This window comes from Chiloscyllium plagiosum, chromosome 7 (assembly GCF_004010195.1).
Source record: "Chiloscyllium plagiosum isolate BGI_BamShark_2017 chromosome 7, ASM401019v2, whole genome shotgun sequence".
Classification (NCBI taxonomy): domain Eukaryota; kingdom Metazoa; phylum Chordata; class Chondrichthyes; order Orectolobiformes; family Hemiscylliidae; genus Chiloscyllium; species Chiloscyllium plagiosum.
In genome coordinates, this window is record NC_057716.1 from 4950852 (window position 1) to 4972084 (window position 21233).

General features: G+C 42.6%; 1 protein-coding gene across 1 annotated transcript in view; it reads right to left on the reverse strand.

Annotated features, from left to right (window-relative positions):
- The window catches only part of dnah7 (dynein, axonemal, heavy chain 7), a 414399-nt gene that overhangs the window by 57855 nt on the left and 335311 nt on the right, over positions 1 to 21233 (reverse strand). Inside the window, exons 56-59 of the mRNA XM_043692898.1 lie at positions 8060 to 8260; positions 6461 to 6622; positions 5511 to 5696; positions 3678 to 3815 (exon numbers count right to left, since the gene is read on the reverse strand). Coding sequence (XP_043548833.1) covers positions 3678 to 3815; positions 5511 to 5696; positions 6461 to 6622; positions 8060 to 8260 — 687 coding nt within the window. The remainder of the gene's footprint in view (positions 1 to 3677; positions 3816 to 5510; positions 5697 to 6460; positions 6623 to 8059; positions 8261 to 21233) is intronic.

Sequence of the window (21233 nt, forward strand, 5' to 3'; positions counted from 1 at the left end):
ATGCAGCCCATCACATCTGTTCTGCCATTGATTATGACTATATTTCTCAGTTCCATTCTCCTGTCTTCTCTCGTAACCCTTGATCTGCTTACTAATCAAAAACCTATCTATCTCTGTCTTAAATAGACTCAATGACTTGGCATTCACAGACTTCTGCAGCAACTAGGTCCTCAGGTTAACCTCTCTCTGGCTGAACAAATTCCTTCTCATCTGTTTTAAGGCTTGTCTTTTCACATTGAGGTTGTGCCCTTGGTGCTAGTCTCTCCCACTAGTGGAAACATTTTCACCCCGACCACTCTATCCAGGGGTCTTGCAGTTTACTGTATGCTTCAATGAGATCCCTTCTCATCCTTCTAAACTCCATCAAGTACAGACCCAGAGTCAACTAGGCAGAAGTGGTTACTGCAGATGCTGGAGATTAGAGTCAAGATTAGAGTGGTGCTGGAAAAGCACAGCAGGTCAGGCAGCATCCGAGGAGCAGAAGAATTGACTTTTCCGGCAAAAGCCTTTCATCCAGAATGAAACTGGGAGCCTCGGGGGTGGAGAGATAAATGAGATGGGGTGGGACTGGGAAGAAGGTAGTAGAGAATGCAACAGGTGGATAAAGATGGGGGTAAAGGTGATAGGTCAGAGAGGAGGGTGGAGCGGATAGGTGGGAAGGAAGATTGACAGGTGGAACAGGTCATGGGGACAGGTCATGAGTACAGTGCTGAGCTGGAAGGTTGGAACTGGGGTAAGGCGTATGGAGGGGAAATGAGGAAACTGGTGAAGTTCACATTGATGCCTTGGGATTGAAGGGTCCTGAGGTGGAAGATGAGGCGTTCTTCCTCCAAGCATTGGGTGGTGAGGGAGTGGCGATGGAGGAGGCACAGGACCTGCACGTCCTCGGCAGAGTGGGAGGGGGAGTTGAATGTTTGGACACGGGGCGGTGGGGTTGATTGGTGCGGGTGTCCCAGATATGTTCTCTGAAGCGCTCTGTGAGAAGCGTCCAGTCTCTCCAATGTAGAGGAGACTGCATCGGGAGCAACGGATACAATAAATGACATGTGTGGAAATGCAGGTGAAACTTTGATGGATGTGGAAGGCTCCTTTGGGGCCTTGTATGGAGGTGAGGGGGGAGGTGTGGGTGCCCTTGCGGGTGCCGGGGGAATGTGCCAGGTGGGGACGATGGGTTGTTGGGGGGCATGGACCTGACCGAGTCTTAACGGAAAGCAGATAGGGGTGGGGAGGGAAATATATCCATTTGTAGGTTGCTAAATGTTGTTGGATAATACGATTTATGCTAAGGTTGGTGGGTGGAAGGTAAGGCCAAGCGGGTTTCTGTCTTGTTGCGGTTGGAGGGTTGGGGTTCGAGGGCGGAGGGTTGGGGTTTGAGGGCAGAGGTGCAGGATGGGAATGAGATGCGTTGGAAGGCATCATCAATCACGTGGGAGGGGAAATTGCTGTCTTTAAAGAAGGAGGCCATTTAGTGTATTCTGTGGTGGAACTGGTCCTTCTGGGAGCAGATGCGGCAGTGGCGGAGGAATTGGGAATACCTTCCCCATGCCACCGCAGGAATTGCAAAACCCGTGCCCACATCTCCCCCCTCACCTCCATCCAAGGCCCTTTCAAAGGAGCCTTTCACATCCATCAAAGTTTCACCTGCACTTCCACGTGTCATTTATTGTATCCGTTGCTCCCGATGCAGTCTCCTCTACACTGGGGAGACCGGACGTCTTCTCGCAGAGCCCGTCAGAGAACATCCCCAGGACACCCAACCCCACCGCCCCGTGGCCAAACATTTCATCTGCCGAGGACATGCAGGTCCTGGACCTCCTCCATTGCCACTCCTTCACCACCCAAAGCCTGGAGGAAGAATGCCTCATCTTCTGCCTTGGACCCTTCAACCCCATGGCATCAATATGGACTTCACCAGTTTCCTCATTTTCCCTCCCCACATCTTACCCCAGTTCCAACGTTCTAGCCTCAGCACCGTCCGCATGACCTGTCCCACCTGTCACTCTGCCTTCCCACCTATCCACTCCAGCCTCCTTTCTGATCTATCACCTTTACCCCATCTCCATCCATCTATTGCACTCACAGCTACCTTCTCCCCAGCCCCACCCACCTCCCATTTATCTCTCCACCCCCGAGGCTCCCAGCCTCATTCCTGATGAAGGGCTTCAGCCCGAAACATCAATTTTCTTGTTCCTCGGATGCTGCCTGACCTGCTGTGCTTTTCCAGCACCACTCTAATCTTGACAGACCTAGAGTCCTCAACCGCTTAACATATGCCAAACCCTTGATCCCCGGGTTCATTCTTATGAACCTCCTCTGGAGCCTCTCCAAGGCTAACATGTACTTCTCTCGATATGAGGCCCCAAACTGCTCACAATATTCCAAATGCTGGATGATCAGACCTTATACAGCCTCAGTAGTACACCTCTGCTGTTATATTCTATCCCCATTGAAATGAATGTCAATATTGCATTTGCATTCCTAAGTGGCAACTGTAACAGAATCCTGAATTGGGACTTCCAGTCCCTTTGCGCTTCAGATTTCCAAAGCCTTTCCCTGTTTAGAAAATTGTCAATACCTCTATTCTTTTTACTAAAGTACATTGTATTGCATCTGTTACTACTTTGTCAATAAAATGTGTAGCTGGAAAAAGCACAGCAGGTCGAGCAGTATCAGAAGATTAAATGAATCGATGTTTCGGTCAGGACCCTTCATCAGGACTGCCTGAAACATTGACTCTCCTGCTCTTCTGGTGCTGCTTGACATGTTGTGTTTTTGCCAGCTCCATATTTTATCTGCAGTCCTCACTATCTCCAAGCTATTTCTTTGTCCACTCTCCTAGTTTGTCCCAGGTCCTTCTTCAGCATTCCCCCTCCCCCCCACCGCCTCTCAACATGACCTATCCTTCTAACTATCTTTGTGTCATCTGTAAATGTAGCAACACTGTCTTCAGTTCCTTCACACAGATCATTTTGTGTAATGTAAATATTATGGTCCCAATATTGACCCCTGGAGAACTCCACTAGTCACCAACTGACATTCTGAAAAAGACTTCTTTATCCCCACCCTCTGCCTTCTGCCAGTCAGTCAATCCCCTATCTAGACCAGTACCTTGCCCCTAACACAGTGGGTTCCATCTTATTTAGCGGCCTCCTGTCCGGCAATTTCTCAAAGGCCTTTTGAAAATCCAAATAGATCACGTCCACTCGTTCTCCTTTGTCTAACTTGTTTATTACCTCCTCAAAGAATGGTAACAGATTTGTCAGAAATGGTTTCTCCCTGATGTAGGCAATATGACACAGCCATACTTTACCATGCACTTCCAAGGTCAATGAAATCTCCTCCTTGATAATGGATTCTAAATTCTTACCAATGACTGAGGTCAGACTAACTAGCCTATAATTTCCTGTTTTCAGCCACCCTCCCTTCTTAAACAGGAGTGTTTCATTAACCATGTTCCAGTCCTCTGGGACCCTCACTGACTCCAGTGAAAGATCAATACAACTGCTTCCACAATCTCCTCAGCTATCTTCTTCAGAACCCTGGGGTGTAATCCATTCTGATCAGATGATTTATTCAACTTCAGAACTTTTTGTTTCGCCAGCACCTTCTCCTTAAAGATGACCATTATACTCACCTCTGCTCAATTTTATTCACATTGTAGCAATCATTCTACATACCTGAGTAAGTAGGATACTGTCAAACAGGTTCTGGGTCTCTGATTGATCCTTAGTGATATCTGCATTAGCGTGCATTCCAAAGACTTCTGGAGTCGGGTTCAAAGGGAGGCTCTTTGTATAGTTAATGTAGCTGAGGTACTGTAAGATGATTAATAGATTTATCAATAATTCCATGTTACTTGTGTTTTCACTGCAACTTATATTGTTTCTACTGTGCATAATCTTGGAAACTTTTGATAGGGCAAATCAGGACAGGACTTATACATTAAGTGGTGAAGTCCTAGGGAGGTTCATAGCTCCTTGAAAGTGGAGTCGCAGGTAGATAGGATAGTGAAGAAGGCGTTTGGTATGCTTTCCTTTATTGGTCAGAGTATTGAGTACAGGAGTTGGGAGGTCATGTTGCGGTTGTACAGGACATTGGTTAGGCCACTGTTGGAATATTGCAAGCAATTCTGGTCTCCTTCCTATCAGAAAGATGTTGTAAAACTTGAAAGGGTTCAGAAAAGATTTGCAAGGATGTTGCCAGGGTTGGAGGATTTGAGCTATAGGAAGAGGCTGAACAGGCTGTGGCTGTTTTCCCTGGAGCGTCAGAGGCTGAGGGGTGGCCTTATAGAGGTTTACAAAATTATGAGGGGCATGGAGGGGGTAAATAGGCAAAGTCTTTTCCCTGGGGTCAAGGAAGTCCAGAACTAGAGGGCAGAGGTTTAGGGTGAGAGGGGAAAGATATAAAAGAGACCTAAGGGGCAACTTTTTCACACAGAGGGTGGTTTGTGTATGGAATGAACTGCCAGAGGCAGTGGTGGAGGCTGGTACAATTGCAACATTGAAGAGGCATTTGGATGGGTATATGAATAGAAAGGGTTTGGAGAGATATGGGCCAGGTGCTGGCAGGTGGAACGAGATTGGGTTGGGATATCTGGTCAGCATGGACAGGTTGGACTGAAGGGTCTGTTTCCATGCTGTACATCTCTATGACTCTATGACCTGGGGAGTGTTGCCGAACAAACAGACCTTGGAGTGCAGGTTCATAGTTCTTGAAAGTGGAATTACATTAGACAGAATAGTGAAGAAGGCATTTGGCAGGCTTGCTTTTATTGGTCAGTGCATTGAGTATAGGAGTTAGGAGATCATTTTGTGGCTGTACAGGACATTGGCTCGGCCACTTATGGAATACTGTGTTCAATTCTGGTCTCCCTGCAATAGGAAACTTGTTAAATTTGATAGGGTTGAGAAACAATTTGCAAGGATATTGCCAGGATTGGAGGGTTTGAGCTGTTGGGAGAGATTGAATAGACTGGGGATATTTTCCATGAAGCATCGGAGGCTGAGGGGTGACCTTATGGAAGTTTACAAATTCATATAGAGCACGGATAGAGTGAGTAGTCAAAGACTTTTTCCTGGGGTAGAGGAGTCCAAAACTAGAGAGCATAGGTTTAAGGTGGGAGGGCAAAGATTTAAAAGGGACCTAAGCAGCAACTTTTTAATGCAGAAGGTGGTGCTTGTATGGAATGATCTTTCAGAGGAAGTGGTGGAGGCTGGTGCAATTACAACATTAAAAAGGCTTCTGGATGGGTATATGAATTGGCAGGATTTAGAGGGATATGGGCCAAATGCTGGCAAATGGGACTAGATGAATTTAGGATACCTGATTGGCATGGACAAGTTGGATCAAATGGTCTGTTTCTGTGCTACACATAGATATGACTCTGTGATAACACTGCAAAATATAATTCTTCCAAAACCTAAGCAGCCAATAGATTTTATTTTGTGTAACCAACATTTTAGCACATTATATGCATCAAGGATACCTATTAAAAATAAAACTTTTCTTACATCGCCTTCTGGTGGAGCATAATAGATGCCACTTAAGTCAAATGTATAGGCGTCATTTGTTGTAATTTCTTTGTTATAGAATTTATTAAGAATTGACCGGAGAGTGCGCCGATCCCAGTCATCTGTCACTCTACCACCATAGTTGCATTCACCAGTCATATATCGAATGGCATCAAGGGGGACTTCCTGAATAAATGTACATATATAGTTCATATTAATTGAATAAAAATTGATTACAATAAGGCAATATTAAAGGATTTTTAACAACCTTTCTTTTCAATAATGGAAAATCAATAATGAGGTTATATTACACATATTATCCCTCTGCTAGTTAAGTTGCACGTTGCATGGTTTGGTCAAGTACTCAACTGCAGCCAGAGTGATTTCAATGTCTGAAAAGGATAGCATCTCAATTATTTAGTTGATTATTCTACTTTGTTCTCCCTTTCATTAATAGGGTGTGTGTTCTCAAATAGAAGGTAACTAACATTGAACATAGAAAATATGCATTGTTGCTTTTTTGATTTTATTCCAAATTAAATTCTGGTCTTTACATTGAGGAATGTTCAATGTGCAATAAATGTTTTTGGAGGCACAGAAACATAAGCCAATAGATGGGAATTTATTCACTGGAAAAACTATAAGCTATTATAATTACATATTTTAACTTGATTGAACTATTGTGCAGAAAATTTGAGCAAAAGGTTCAAGTACAATGAAAACACTAATTCCAGACTTGCAACAGTATTCTGTCACTTTGCTAATTCGAGGTAAGACTGTGAGGAGATTTTGAGTACAACTGAATGATTTCTAATTGGGAAGAGGTTGAATTGGAGGTTGAAAACTTCAGAATATCTTCATCTGTCCTGGACGTTTAGAAATCAGCTGATACAAATCTGAGAGCTGTTGGCTCTGCTGCTGACGTCGATAAATGGTCAGCAATAGCTTACCTCATACTGGTCGAGGAACATGTGGAGCTGTTGTACACTTATTCGCAGATCAGTTTCATTAAACTCATAAGGAATATTCCATCCTAAAGGTCCAAATTTCCGTCTTTCCTGAACTAATGCATGGAAGAAGCATAGACCATACAAAAGCTTTTTAAATTGAGCCTGTTAGGAAAAAAATAACATAATATCCATTTCTGTCACTATGTACATTCCTTAAAGCTAGCTCAGATCTAAGGCATTCCAATAAAAAACCAAATGTTGTACTTATTTTGACCCTAATTTTAAAATGTAAATTCAAGAAACATTTATTGTGAATACACGTAAAGAATGTCATCTCTCATTACAACAGTAAGTGAATTCAAAGAACTTCAAGAGACTGTAAGGCACTTGGAGACATCCATTGGTTAGGAAAAGAGCTGTATCAATGCCAGTCTTTCTTTCATTCAATGTATGAAAGCACTTTTTTTAAAATAGAAATGCAATAAGTGCTTATTGCACCTCCAATACAATATCAACACATTTTACAAATGATTTATCTATTTCAGGTCTTGTTCACTTTTAAAATGCACATAAAATAAATAAATGTTCTCAGTCCAGCCCTCAGAATAAAATTAAATTAAACATTAGGTTTAAATAGTGCTTTACACCAAACTGTCTGCAATGGTTCTGGAAGTAGCAGCATGTAAACTTGATACTATCACCTTATTTCACTTGTAGTTGTATAGAATCAAGTAACTGCCATACTACTGGCTGTGTCTACAATCAGCACACAGGGAAGACAGTTTAATTTTCTTAGAAGCAATAATCAAACTTATAGGGAAACTGCATTGAATTGAAGGATGCTGCTGCTCAATACCATTGCTGGAATTTTTAACAAGAAAATTGGAACACCAGGAGAGAGAGTTCCAGGGCTGTGGATATGGTACACATTTCAGCTCAGTTGAACTGTCTGTTTATGGAATCCCTACAGTGTGGAAACAGGCCCAATCCATTGCTATTGAGTATTTGTACAGCACCCATGCCATGTCTAAGTGTGTACCCTTCCCAGTATAGGGCGCAACATGTCACAAAGGTTGTCAGAAGAGCAAGGTAAGCCTTTTCTGAATTTTGAGCTTCCACAATAACATCACGACATTATGCTGTCTCACAATCTCAGGCGACTGACTGTGTGGAGTTTGCACGTTCTCCCCGTGTCTGCGTGGGTTTCCTCCGGGGGCTCCGGTTTCCTCCCACATTCCAAAGATGTGCTAGTCAGGTGAATTGGCCATGCTAAATTGCCCGTAGTGTTAGGTAAAGGGGTAAATGTAGGGGTATGGGTGGGTTACGCTTCGGCGGGTCGGTGTGGACTTGTTGGGCCGAAGGGCCTGTTTCCACACTGTAAGTAATCTAATCTAATCTATGTCACAAAGGTTGTTAGAAGAGCAAGGTAAGCCTTTTCTGAATTTTGAGCTTCCACAATAACATCACGACATTATGCTGTCTCACAATGCAGCCAAGATCTTCAAATTAGGGTCACAGAGACTAATAATGTGTCTACCCTTGCATCGTCCTAAGATAATTTGTTAATCCTGCATGATTTGTGAATAAACTGCCACTAACTTGCTTCTTGCAGCTACCAAAGAACTCCGGATCAGAAATGGGATCCATGAGGTAGGATCGGATAATATTAGATCGAAGACCCTTTGGAGCTTCGTTTGTCATTTTCACGCCATTTTGAAGGACAGAAACTGGGAAATTTGGAGATGGATAGCTTGTAAGCCACAGTCTGAAGTCAGGATGCGTAGTCTCTGGATTCAGTTCCTGAAATATAATGCCACAGATGAAACAATGTTAATTCTAAATTGACAGAAAGGAGCTGCATTAAAAATAAACTTTACTCTTTAAAATAAAACATAGCAGTATGACCCTATTTTTCTTAGTGACTTCCAGAAAGTGAGCAATAAGTAACAAAATTATAATGTACAATGTTATAGAATCATAGAGTCAGAGAGATGTACAGCACGGAAACAGGCCCTTTGGTTCAACTCGTCCATGCTGACCAGATATCCCAACCCAATCTAGTCCTACTTGCCATCACCCAGCCCATATCCCTCCAAACCCTTCCTATTCATATATCCATCCAGATGTATTTTAAAAGTTGCAATTGTACCAGCCTCCACCACTTCCTCTGGCATTCCATACGTGCATCACCCTCTGCGTGAAAAGGTTGCCCCTTAGGTCTCTTTTATATCTTTCCCCTCTCACCCTAAACTTCTGCCCTCTAGTTCTGGATTCCCGCACCCCAGGGCAATGTTAACACTAATGTTCTTAAGGTTAATATTTGATACCTTTCTGTTATCTAAATTTTTAGTAAAAAGAGTAAAGGCAGCCAACATTCTTGGACAAAAATGTAATAGTTGTAGTTTGTGTGTTTCTATTGCACATTTTCCAAATTTTTCATTTACTGCGCAATTATATAATTTTGTAATTTTTAAGTTTGGACTATAGGACCATAAAGCAAATGAGCAGAAGTAGGCCATTTCGTCCACCAAATCTACTCCACTATTCAATGAGATTATAGCTAATCTATAACCCTCTGCTCCACTTTCCTGCCTTTCCTTGTAGGTCAGGGTTCCATTACTGATTAACAGTCTGTCTATCTCAGTCTTGAATATCCTTCCCAACACAGCTGCTTCAGCCCTCTGCGGTAAAGAATTCCATAGATTCACTACTCTCAGAATAAGAATTCCTCCTCACTACTCTGTTAAATGTGTGACCCCCTTATTCTGAGATTACATCCTCTGGCGCTAGACTCTCCCACAGAGGAAACAACCTTTTCACATCACCCTGTCAAGTGTCCAAAGAATCTTGTATGTTTTAATATGGTTGCTTCTCATTCTTCCAAATTCCAACAAGTACAGGCCCAATCTACTCAACCTCTCATCATAAAGGAGAACAACATAGGTTTAGAAGAATGAAACCTGGACATCAGGGGTTAAATTATGAGGAAAAATTATAGAATGGATATTGTGAAACTTGAAAGGGTACAGAAAAGATTTACAAAGATGTTGACAGAGTTGGAGGGTTTGAGCTATAGGGAGAGGCTGAAGAGGCTGGGGCTATTTTGCCTGGCGCATCAATGCTAAGAAGTTTATAAATCATGAGGGGCATGGATAGGGCGAATAGCCAAAGACTTTTCCCCAAGGAAGGGGAGTCCAAAACTAGAGGATACAGGTTTAAGGTGAGAGGGGAAAGATTTAAGAGGGTCTTAAGGGGCAATATTTTCATCCAGTGAGTGGTGAGTGTATGGAATGAGCGTTCAGAGGAATTGGTGGAGGCTGGTAGAAATACAACATTTAAAAGGTATCTGAGTGGGTACATGACTAGGAAGGGTTTAGTGGGATATGGGCCACTAAACTGGCAAACAGGACTAGATTAATTTAGGATATCTGGTCAGCATGGACATGCTGGATTGAAGGATCTGTTTCTGTACTGTACAGTTCTATGACTCTGACTATAATTAGGCCTGTTTTCTCTAGAATTTATAAAGTTAAGGGGATATCTAATCAAAGTCTTCAAGGTGTTAACAGGAAGGCAAACACAGATAAACTATTTCCACTGGTTGGAGATTCTAGGACTGGGGGAATAGTCTGAGACTTAGGGCCAGATCATTCAGGAGCGGTGTTAGGAAGCACTTTTACACACAAAGTTAATTTTAAATCTGAGATAGATAGATTTTTGTTAAGCAAAGATATTAAGGATATAGACCAAACACAGGTATAAGAGTTAGGCCACAAATCAACCATAGTCTTATTGAATGGTGGAACAGGCTCAAAGGGATGAATGGTATCCTCCTGTCCTTTTGTTCTATTATGGTGATTGATGCAAAGTAGTTGTTCAATTCCCCTCCCATTTCCAGGTTCCCTGATATTATTTCTCCAGTCTTATTCTCAAAATATACGTTCACTTTGGCATTCTTTCAAAGACATGGACATAGGATAGGTGATCAAAATTAAACCCATAAGTTAAACATGAGCAATATCATGTATACACCAACAAAACATGAAGTAATTGGTGGATAGCACTCTATCAGAAGACGAAAAGTACTCTGTTGTAAATTTTATACAAGCATTGGGTTACAGCTTTTAAACCCATGTCCTGGAGTTATTAAGGCAGAATCAAAATTTGCTACAGTTGGAAACACTTTCTACAGTGAGCGAAAGCAATGCTCTGTCATCATGAGACTTCAGTTCAAACTCAATACAAACTAATGGCTCAAACATCTTTCTTTGATAGTTATAAGAAATGGAAACTAAGTTAATTTCATTAATAAAAGCCAGACCACAAAACTGCCCAAATTTCCCTCAATTGGTAACTTCATTCAAAAGATACTATAAAAAGATTCAAGATGTAAGAGTTTATGTCAATTTGGTAGGGCTGAATTTCAGAGATTACAGATTCTGTTCAAAGGTGCATTGTTGGAGATAAACAAAGAGAAAGCAGCCAAGTACACATATGGATTTTCTACTTTAAAATTTTATTAACTTTTCCACAAAAATCAATGTTGACAAAAATGCATATCCACATCCTCATAAATGATGCAAGATATTTTCACTTCAACTTTAACAGCTGCTGGTATAAATCTTCGGTTACTGGTTATAAATGGGGAGAAAGCACCTGAAAACAACTTACTGTAGCTTTTACATCAGTTTACCAACCATTGCCATTGTCAAAGTAACCTTTTGCTTGGTATTATTCTGGCAAGAAACCCACTTAATATTAAATTAGAGTTCTATGCTGAGATGCCAGGTACAACACCTACATGCAAATAGTTTTCATTTATTCATTTGTGGGATTTGGGCATCGCTAGCTAGGTAGCATTTATTGCCCATCCTGAGATGCTTTTGAGAAGATGATGGTGAGCTGCCTTTTTCAACTGCTGCAATCCACCTGCTGTGGGTTGACTCACAATGCCTTTATGGAGGGAATTCTACAATTTTGACCTAGTGACACAAAAGGAAAGGATGGTGAGTGGCTTGGAGGGTAACTTGAAGTCAGTGGTGTTCCCATTTACCTGCTGTCTTTGTCCTTGTAGATAGAAATGGTTGTGGGTTTGGAAGGTACTGTCCAGTAAGTTTCTGCAGTGTATCTTGTAGATAATATGTTCTGCTGCTACTGAGCATCAGTGGTGGAGGGAGTGGATGCTTGTGGATGTGACGCCAATCAAACGAGCTGCTTTGTCCTGGATGGTGTCAAGCTTCTTGAGTGTTGTTGGAGCTGCATTCATCCAGACAAGTGAGGAGTATTCCATCACACTCCTGACTTGTGCCTTGTAGATGGTGGACAGGTTTTGGGGAATCAGGAGGTGAGTTACTCACAGCCGTATTCCTAGCCTCTGACCTGCTCTTATAGCCACTGTGTTTATGTGGTAAGTCCAGATGAGTTTCTGGCCAATGATAATGTTGATGGTGAGGGATTCAGTGATGCTAACAGCATTCAACATTAAGGGTGGTGGTTGGATTGTCGCTTATTGGTCAAGGTCATAGCCTGAGATTTGTGTGGGGTGAATGTTACTTGCCACTTGTCAGCCCAAGCCTGGTTGATATCCAGATCTTGTTGCTTTTGAACATGGACTGTTTCAGTATCTGAGGAGTCGTGAATGGTACTGAACATTGTGTAATCTCATCTACAAACATCCCTATTTCTGACATAATGACAGAGGGAAGGTCATTGATGAAGCAGTTGAAGATGGTTGGACCTAGAGACATCCTGGAGCTGAGATGACTGACCTCCAACAAACACAACCATCTTCTTATATGCCAGGTATCACTCCAACAACTGGAGAGCTTGGCCCCCAGTATCCGTTGATTCCAGTTTCACTGGGGTTCCTTGGTGCCACACTAGGTCGAATGCAGCCTTGATGTCAAGGGCTGTCACTCTTTCCTCCCCTCTGGAATTCAGCTCTATTGTCCATGTTTGAACCAAGGCTGTAATGAGGTCAGGAGCTGAGTGGCAGAACCCAAACTGGGAATCACTGGGCAAGTTATTGCTGAGTAGGTGCTGCTTGATAGCACTGTTGATAACACCTTCCATTACTTTACTGATGAGCGAGAGTAGACTGAAGGAGTGGTAATTGGATTTGTCCTGCTTTTTGTGTACAGGACGTACTGGGCAATTTTCCACATTGTCAAGTAGGTTCCAGTGTTGTATCTGTACTGAAACAGCTTGGTTAGGGGAATGACAAGTTTTGGAGCACAAATCTTCAGTAATATTGTCGGAATGTTGTCAGGGCCCGTAGCCTTTGCAGTATCCTGTGTCTCCAACCATTTCTGAATATCAGGTGGAGTGAATTGAATTGGCTGAAGACTGGTACCTGTATTGCTGGAGACAACTGGAGAAGGCTGAGATGGATCATCCACTTGGCATTTCCGGATGAAGATTGCTGTGAAAGCTTCAGCCTTATCTTTTGCACTGATGTTCTGGACTCTTCCATCATGGAGGATGGGGAGATTTGTGGACCTCCTCCTCCAGTGAGTTGTTTAAACATCCATCACCATTCACAACTGGATGTGACAGGACTGCAAGGGTTAGATCTGGTCCATAGGTTAGCTTAGTTTTGTCTGTCACTTGCTGCTTAAGCTGTTTGGCATGAAAGTAGTCATGTTTGGTGGCTTCGCCAGGTTGACACCTCATTTTCAGATATGCCTGGTGCTGCTCCTGGCATGCCCTCCTGCATTCTCCACTGAACTGCGTTGATCCCCTGGATTTGTGGTAATGGTTGAGTGTGGGAGTTGCCAGGCTATGAGATTACAGATTGTGCTGGAGTACAACTCTAATGCTGTTGATGGCCCACAGCATATCATGGATCTCCAGTCTTGAGTTGCTAGGTTAGTTCAAAGTCTATCCCATTTAGCATGTTGATAGTGCCACATAACACGATGAAGGATATTCTCAACGTAAAGGCCACTCTCACTGATACTGTCATGGACAGATGCATCTACAGCTAGCACATTGGTAAGGATGAGGTCAAGTATGTTTTTCCCTCTTGTTGGTTCCCTCACCAACTGCCACAGACCCAGTCTAGCAGCTATGTTCATGAGGACTATCCAACTCGATCAGTAGTACTGCTGCTGAGCCACGCTTGGTGATGGACATTGAAATCTCCAACTCAGAGTATATTTTGTATCCTTGACATCCCCAATGCTTCCTCCAAGTGTTGTTCAACATAGAGGAGTACTGATTCATCATTTGAGGGAGGACAGTTGAGTTGGAGTATGCAACAGGTACAGCAGGAAAAGCAGCAGTATTGTAATGTGGCTTTTTCAATGAAATGGGAGCTGGGACTGGAGGGGATCATAATATAAGTCAGGCCTGTGCCTTAGCATAACATTATTAGCAAGTACTCAGAAGCTATTTAATTGTCCAAAACAAATTTCCATTATTTTCGATAGGGCAGGAGGAGAAAAAGTACTAGGTGCGTTGGCCTCTAGGCTGTTAATATACTTAATATAATAAAGTTAATATACTATAACATAATATAATATAATTAACTCAATCAAAATGAAGGAGACAATTAATTACAAGGTTTCCTTGAATGAAAGGAAGAGAAATTTTATTACCTATTACATTGGGAAAATTGCAAAAACATGACATCAAATACATGTTAAAAACAATTAACAAGCTTAAAAAGAAATGTGAGAGGGTCTATGCAGATAGAAGGGTAAAGACAGTTTAAAGTTTTCAGAGGTTTTCAATTGCACGAATGAAACCTGAGGCCGAACTGTTTAGCTGTTTCCTCAGAGGTGGTGATGCTTGCAGATAATTTGGAACAATTCTGAAGGACAGAGTTAATCTCCACTTGGAGGCAGGGATTAATCAAGTACAGTCTGTATGGTTTTATTAAAAGAACCAACTTGATTGAATGTTTCAAAAAGGTAGCTGTGTGTGTAGATGACTGCAATGCATTTGATATAGTCTATTTTGACTTCAGCAAGGTTTTCAATAAGGTCCTGCATGGGAGTCCAATAGTGAAGGCAAAAACTTATTGGATTCAAGGGAATTTGGCTAATTGGAACCAGAATTGGCTTGTGGCAGGAAGCAGGGGACGATGGTTGAGGGGTATTTGTATGAATGGAAACCTGTGTCCAGTAGGATTTCGCAGGAATTAGTGTTGAGGCTTTTCTTGTTTGGGGTATACATAAATGATTTATACTCGAAGACTTGAAGGTTAATCAGTAAGTTTGCAGATGATACAAAAATTGGTTTGGTGGTAAATGTGAGGAGGATAGCCTTGGATGACAGAAGGATACAGATGAGCCAGTCAGATGGGCTGATCGTGACAAATGGAATTCAATCGATAAATGTGAGGTGATGTACTTGGGCAGGACAAACAAGGCACGGGAATACATGATGAATGGCAGGACACTGGAAAGCACCAAGGATCAGAAGTACCTAGGTGTGCATGTTCACAAGTCCATTACGCTTGCAGGACAAGTAGGTAAAGTGGTTAAAGCAGCATATGGGATGCTTTCTTTTATTAGCTGAGGCATAGAGTTTAAGAGCAGGGAGGTTATACTGAAACCACATAAAATCTTAGTTAGGCCACTGCTAGAGTATTGTGTGTTGCTATGGAATCCATATTAAAGGCAAGGTTCCATTGGAGAGTGTATAGAGGAGATTTATCAGGATATTGCCTGGGCTGGGGAGTTCCAGTTATGAAGAGAGGATGGACAGACCTGTTTTCCTTGGAGCAGAGATGACTGAGGGGGAACACGACTGAGATATACAAAATTATAAGGGTGAATATTTCCCCTTGATGCAAGGATAACCAGAGAACACAGATTTAAGATATGAAGCAGGAGGTTTAGAGGGAATGTGAAGAAAGATTCTTTCACCCAGACTTATTGATTGTATTCTATTTGTTGCTGATCAGCCCATCTGAGCGACTCATCTGTATCCTTCTGTAATTTAAGGCTATCCTATTCGCTACTTACCATCTCCCCAACCCCCAATTTTGTATCATCTGCAAACTTACTGATCTACCTTCAAGTCTAAATCTATATACATCCCAAATAGCAAAGGTCTGGGATTTTGGTACTTATACCTGTAAGGGTGGAAGAGGTAAAATCTTTCAAAACATCTCAGAAGAATTTAGATGTACACTTGCGATGCCAAGGCATACAAAGATATAAGCTGTGAAAGGGGATTAGAACAGCAAGGTAGTTGTTTTTGACCATCACCAATTCGATGGATCGAAAGGCTTTTCTTTGTGCTATGACTCAAACCTTAATTTCTTGGTGAATGATGGTTTTTCCAAGATGTTTTTTCACTGGCACTGGTTCTGATTGAGAGGGAGATGGGGAGAATAGTTTTCAACTTCCTGTTAAAAATGCACTTTGCTTTCTCTCTCTCCTTTTGTTCAGAGGCTGCTATCGATATACAATTTATTTGTGGATTCTGGTGTCTATTCAATTGTTTCAATCCAAGCTCGATAGTCACAGGTAACCTTTCATCTCTCAGTATCTGAATTTTATCATGCTAATGTTTGATCAAACAAGAGATGCAAATTTCTTGATGTCTCATATGTTTCAGAACCTCTGATTAAAATGGTAATTCCACTGCAGGCAGTATTGTTATTCATTCAATTGAGAATTGCCTAAGTTTGTCAGGTGTTCGCAGCAGCCATTTAAGTCAGTAGCATCTTTTTTTAAAAACAATTTTTAGTCTATGAAAATCCCAGGTATTAAAGTCAAATGATGATAGTTGAATGTTGATAGTCTATTTCCAGTTCTACTGTTAACATTGCTCAGAAAGGAAAGCAGCTCAAAAGGTTGATCTCAGGCCTTAGTACATTTTGAGGAAACACTTCAAGTATTATTTTTGCTGGAGAAAGAAACATGATAATCTGGACATTTCCACATGCAAATCAAAGACATAAAGCAGACACTAAAGCACCAATATGGTGAGTGAAATGCATGCACACACTTAACAGAAGAACACCACACACCATATTAGTAAAGGTAGGAAACAATGTGCCTGGGTCCATGCCTAAAGCAGAGACCAATCCCTTTGTTTATATCTCATTTAAATGAGCCTTGAAGATGTGCTTTGATGTCACTCTGCTCAAACAACTCAATTTCTCAACCAATATGACAGCAATGGTACAGATGAGGTAAACACAATTTAGTTTAGACATTGAAGGATACAATCATACCACTAAAAAGCTTCATACAGGGTTAAAGATCAAAAATAGTAAGTGTGATTTCAGATCTCAGAAATGAAGTAAGGCATAAGTATTTCAGTTAGTGCGAATTTCATCCCTTTGATAATCATTGCCAAATCAGCCAGAAACCACAGCCATCCAAAGATTGGAAGGTAGATAATTTGAGTGATAATTACCAGTAACCCAAAGGCCCAGCAGTACCATGCCAAACTCGCCTCATTAATTACCTATGACGCCCCTATGAAGGGGACCACATTGAGTTCCCACCCCATCTTACTATATGTTATTTCAGAACAGCTCAACATTCAGTAGTTTGCTCAAAATTGACAGGCATCCTTTGGGCCTTGCATCTTTAAAAGCCTGTAGTGCACCTGGACAAGTGCCAAGAGGCTGGAGCTGACCTGACATTTGCCCAAGCATGGCAAACAGGGAGAAATTGACACCATGCCTGGAAGTCCTGCTGGATGTGATGGTGCCAATGCTAGGCTTCCTCTTGGCTAAGTAGAGGCCACAAAACCAGACTATGCCAGCTGGCTTAAAACAGTCTTAGCCATCTGGAGGAATGCTGAGTGTGGGAGGCAGAAGTGGCACCATCTCCTCTCTGATACTTCACACTCACTATTTCTGAAACTGTACCTAGTTGCCATCGAGGTTCACGCTCCACTTCTGTCACTATTGCCTGCAACATCTTTGCCAGTCACTCTCATACATCCCAATATCCAACACCACTAAATCTGCATGGCCTCGGCTCTGCATTCTTATCCACTCTGGACACCTCCAAAAGTAACAGCAGTGCTATCCACTTTCAATTCCCATAATATTGACTCTTTCTCATTTCAGAAAAGGGCAGGAAGGGTCAAGAATGGGTGGAGTTCTGCTTGTCAATTGACTCATCACTCTTGACTCTGACCACTCCAGTAGGGCATGCACTGGTATAGAAAGCTGCCCTTGAATTATGCGCCAGGAACCCATGAGTGAATGCTATCTCGCTTGACTGAATTGAGGTCTGCTAACAGCTATGAGGAGCTCCTGGCTTTGTGTCTGTGCTAAACAGCACAACAAGACAGCAGTAGTATGAGCCTGGTACCTCTGGCTGAGGGGACAAAGTTCAAGGAGGAGAAAGTGAGGACTGCAGATGCTGGAAATCAGTCCTTAAAAATGTGTTGCTGGAAAAGTGCAGCAGGTCAGGCAGCATCAAAGGAGAAGGAGAATCGACGTTTCAGGCATATGCCGGAAACGTCGATTCTCCTCCTTTGATGCTGCTTGACCTGATGCGCTTTTCCAGCAACACATTTTTAAGAAGGGACGAAGTTCAAGGGCAAGGCAATACAATGCAGAAAGCTATCAGCATCTGGTAGGCTCAGAGTGAGTGAACACTAAGAGACCAAGCAAAGAGCGTAGACATACAGCCTGGTCCAGTCTTTGAGCTGATGCATTTCTCTGAGTGCAAATTATCCTTGTTGCCGCATTACAATGGCAGCTGCCAGTGCAGCTTGAAGTGCAGCATGGAAGTGCAGAACTATCCTGCAAGCGGATCACAAATTTGCCATTAGGGATCTTAGAGGTTGAAGTTTCTCAAATGTCAAAGTTTGTGGACTTGTGCTCGTGTGTGGCTGGTGCCCATGGGACATATCTAAATATATCTATCCACATAGAAGTTGTTCGGAGCAAGTGGTGAGCTGAATCCATCTGGTGCAAGTACCCGGTGCTGGTTTTCATGTCAAGAATCCCCCATGTCTAGTATGTTTGGACAGGTTGGTAAGATAGGAGGCTGCATCAAATGAGGAGAATGTGGCATGAAAAGTTGTTTAAAAAGTGTTAATCAATTGGTATCTCAATGCTGCCTAGCAAGGGTCTCGCTACACCGCTTATGAAAAGCTTAAAGATGGAGCGAGATGATCTCAACAACAAAATGGATCTTGCCAAACTTCTTGTCTGATTCTGCCATACATCTTGTCCACGTTGTTTCATGGATTGATTGACTGCCTGCAGATTGTGTGCTTTCTGAACAAAGTAATCTGCAAATACAATTCTGCAAATGCAAAGACTTATATGTGTGTGTGCGTGCATGAGTGAGAGAGAGAGAGAAAATGTGTGTGTGTGTGTGTGCGTGTGAGAGAAAGAGAGAAGAGATTGAAGTTTTCAGCTGAGCCACCAAAATGGACCCCATTGGTCTTGCAGCAGACACGGAGGAATTCATCAGATAAATGAGACTCTGAGAATTCTTCAAAGATGTTAGCAATGAGCCAACCAATGAATTGGAACAGTCTTCAGAGAGCTCCATGGTGCAGCGACCAAACAAGAAGTCAATTTGGACCCCCTCGAGGACTGCCGCTTGGGCTTGACATGTATGCTCAAACCATCAGGAAATGTGTAAATGCCAGATTCATCAGCCATACCCACAAGGTAGAGCAAAACATCACCCGATCAACAAGCTATGCCATCCATGCTCTCAAAACCAATCACAACATTGTCATCAAACCAGCAGATAAAGGAGGAGCCATCGTCATTCAGAATAGAATGGACACTGCAAGGAACTGTACCGACAACTGAATCACCAGGAACACTACAGGCGACTACCTACTGACCCAACCAAAGAATACACGTGAACTAAGCAGGTTGATCAAAACTTTTGATTAGGTCCTACAGAGTTCATATGCACAGTCATCCATGTACTTCTCACGTAGTGGACTTCTACTGTCTTCCAAAGATACACAAAGCCAACATACCTGGACATCCCATCGTATCAGGCAATGGAACTCAGTATTCAATACCAACAACTGCCAATCTCCTAGCACCATCCTACAACTCATCCACTTCATCCTCGACCACATTGGTTTCATCTTGACAACCAATTTTTCATCCAGACACACGGAACAGCCATAGGGACCAACTTTGCACCCCAATATGTCAACATTTTCATGCACAAGTTTGAACAAGACTTCTTCGTTGCACAGGACCTCCAATCTGCACTATACACAAGATATATTGATGATATTTTCTTCCTCTGGACCTGAGGAGTCACTGAAAAGACTACACAGTGTTATCAACAAGTTTCATCTCACCATCAGACTTACCATGGATTACTCTTCAGTATCTGTTTAATTCTTGGATACATGCATCTCCATCAAGGATGGACACCTCAGTACCTCACTCTACCACAAACCCACCAATAAGCTCAAGATGCTGTACTTCTTTAGCTTCCACCATAAACATATTAAAACAGCCATTCCCTACAGACAAGCCTTGCACTTGCACGGGTCTGTTCAGATGAGGAAGAACGCGATGGACAACTGAAGGTGCTTAAAGACACCCTTGTAAGAACAGGGTACGATGCTCAACCCATTGATCACCAGTTTGAATGTACCACAGCAAGAAACCATAATGACCTCTTCAGGAGACAGGCACGGAAAGCGACAGATAGGCTACTCTTCGTTGTCTAGTACTTCCTGGGAGCGGAGAAACTACACCATGTTCTTCACAACCTGCAACACATTGTTGATGAGGATGAGCACCTCTCATGAGCAACTTCCCTACGTCTCCATGTCTCACCTTTAACAACTGCTGAATCTTAAAGAAACCATTGTTCGCAACAAACTGCCCAGCCTTCAGGACAACATTGACCACAACACCATACAACCTGTCATGGCAATCACTGCAAGACATGTCAGAGTGTCGACATGAATACCACCATTACACGTGGGAACACCAACCACCACATATGCAGCAGGTACTCATGTGACTCAGCCAACGTTCTCTATCTCATAAGCTGCAGGCAAGGATGCCCCAAGACATGGTACATTGGCAAGACCAAGCGGACACTACCACAACAGATGAATCGACACCGCTAGACAGGGGTGTTCCCTCCCAGTCGGGGAACACTTTAGCGGTCAAGGACATTTGGCCTTGGATCTTCAGGTGACCACCCTCCACGGCGGACTTCCGGATACGCAACAATGCAGAGTGGCCGAGCAGAGGCTGTTAGCCAAGTTCGGTACCCGTGAGGATGGCCTCAACTGGGACCTTGCGTTCATGTCACAGTACAGGTGACCCCACTACACTATACACTCTCTCTCACACACACAAACACACACACACAAGCATACATACACACACATTCATGCAGACCCTCTTTCATACACATACTCTCTTTCAGACAGACACACATAAACCCCCCCACACTCACACCCATGCACACAATCTCTCACAAGCTATACTCTGCCACACTCATGCACACACTCTACCAAACGTGCACACAAACAACACACACACATTTTCTCTCTCACTCACATGCTCACACACACACACATATAAGTCTATAGGGTGAATTTGCATTTGCAGAATTATAATTGCAGATATATCCTATTTTGTTCAAAAAGCACATAATCTGCAAGCAGTCAATGCAGGCAGTCAATCCATGTAATATTTTATGAATTCCTACTTTGGAAATAGAACCAGTCTAGCTCAAGATTGGGATACAGACAGACTCTAACCTCACACCTTTATTGCATTGTCTGAGTTGAGATGTCACCTTTTTTTAAATAAAACCTTAAATTATCTTGGTAATGTGAC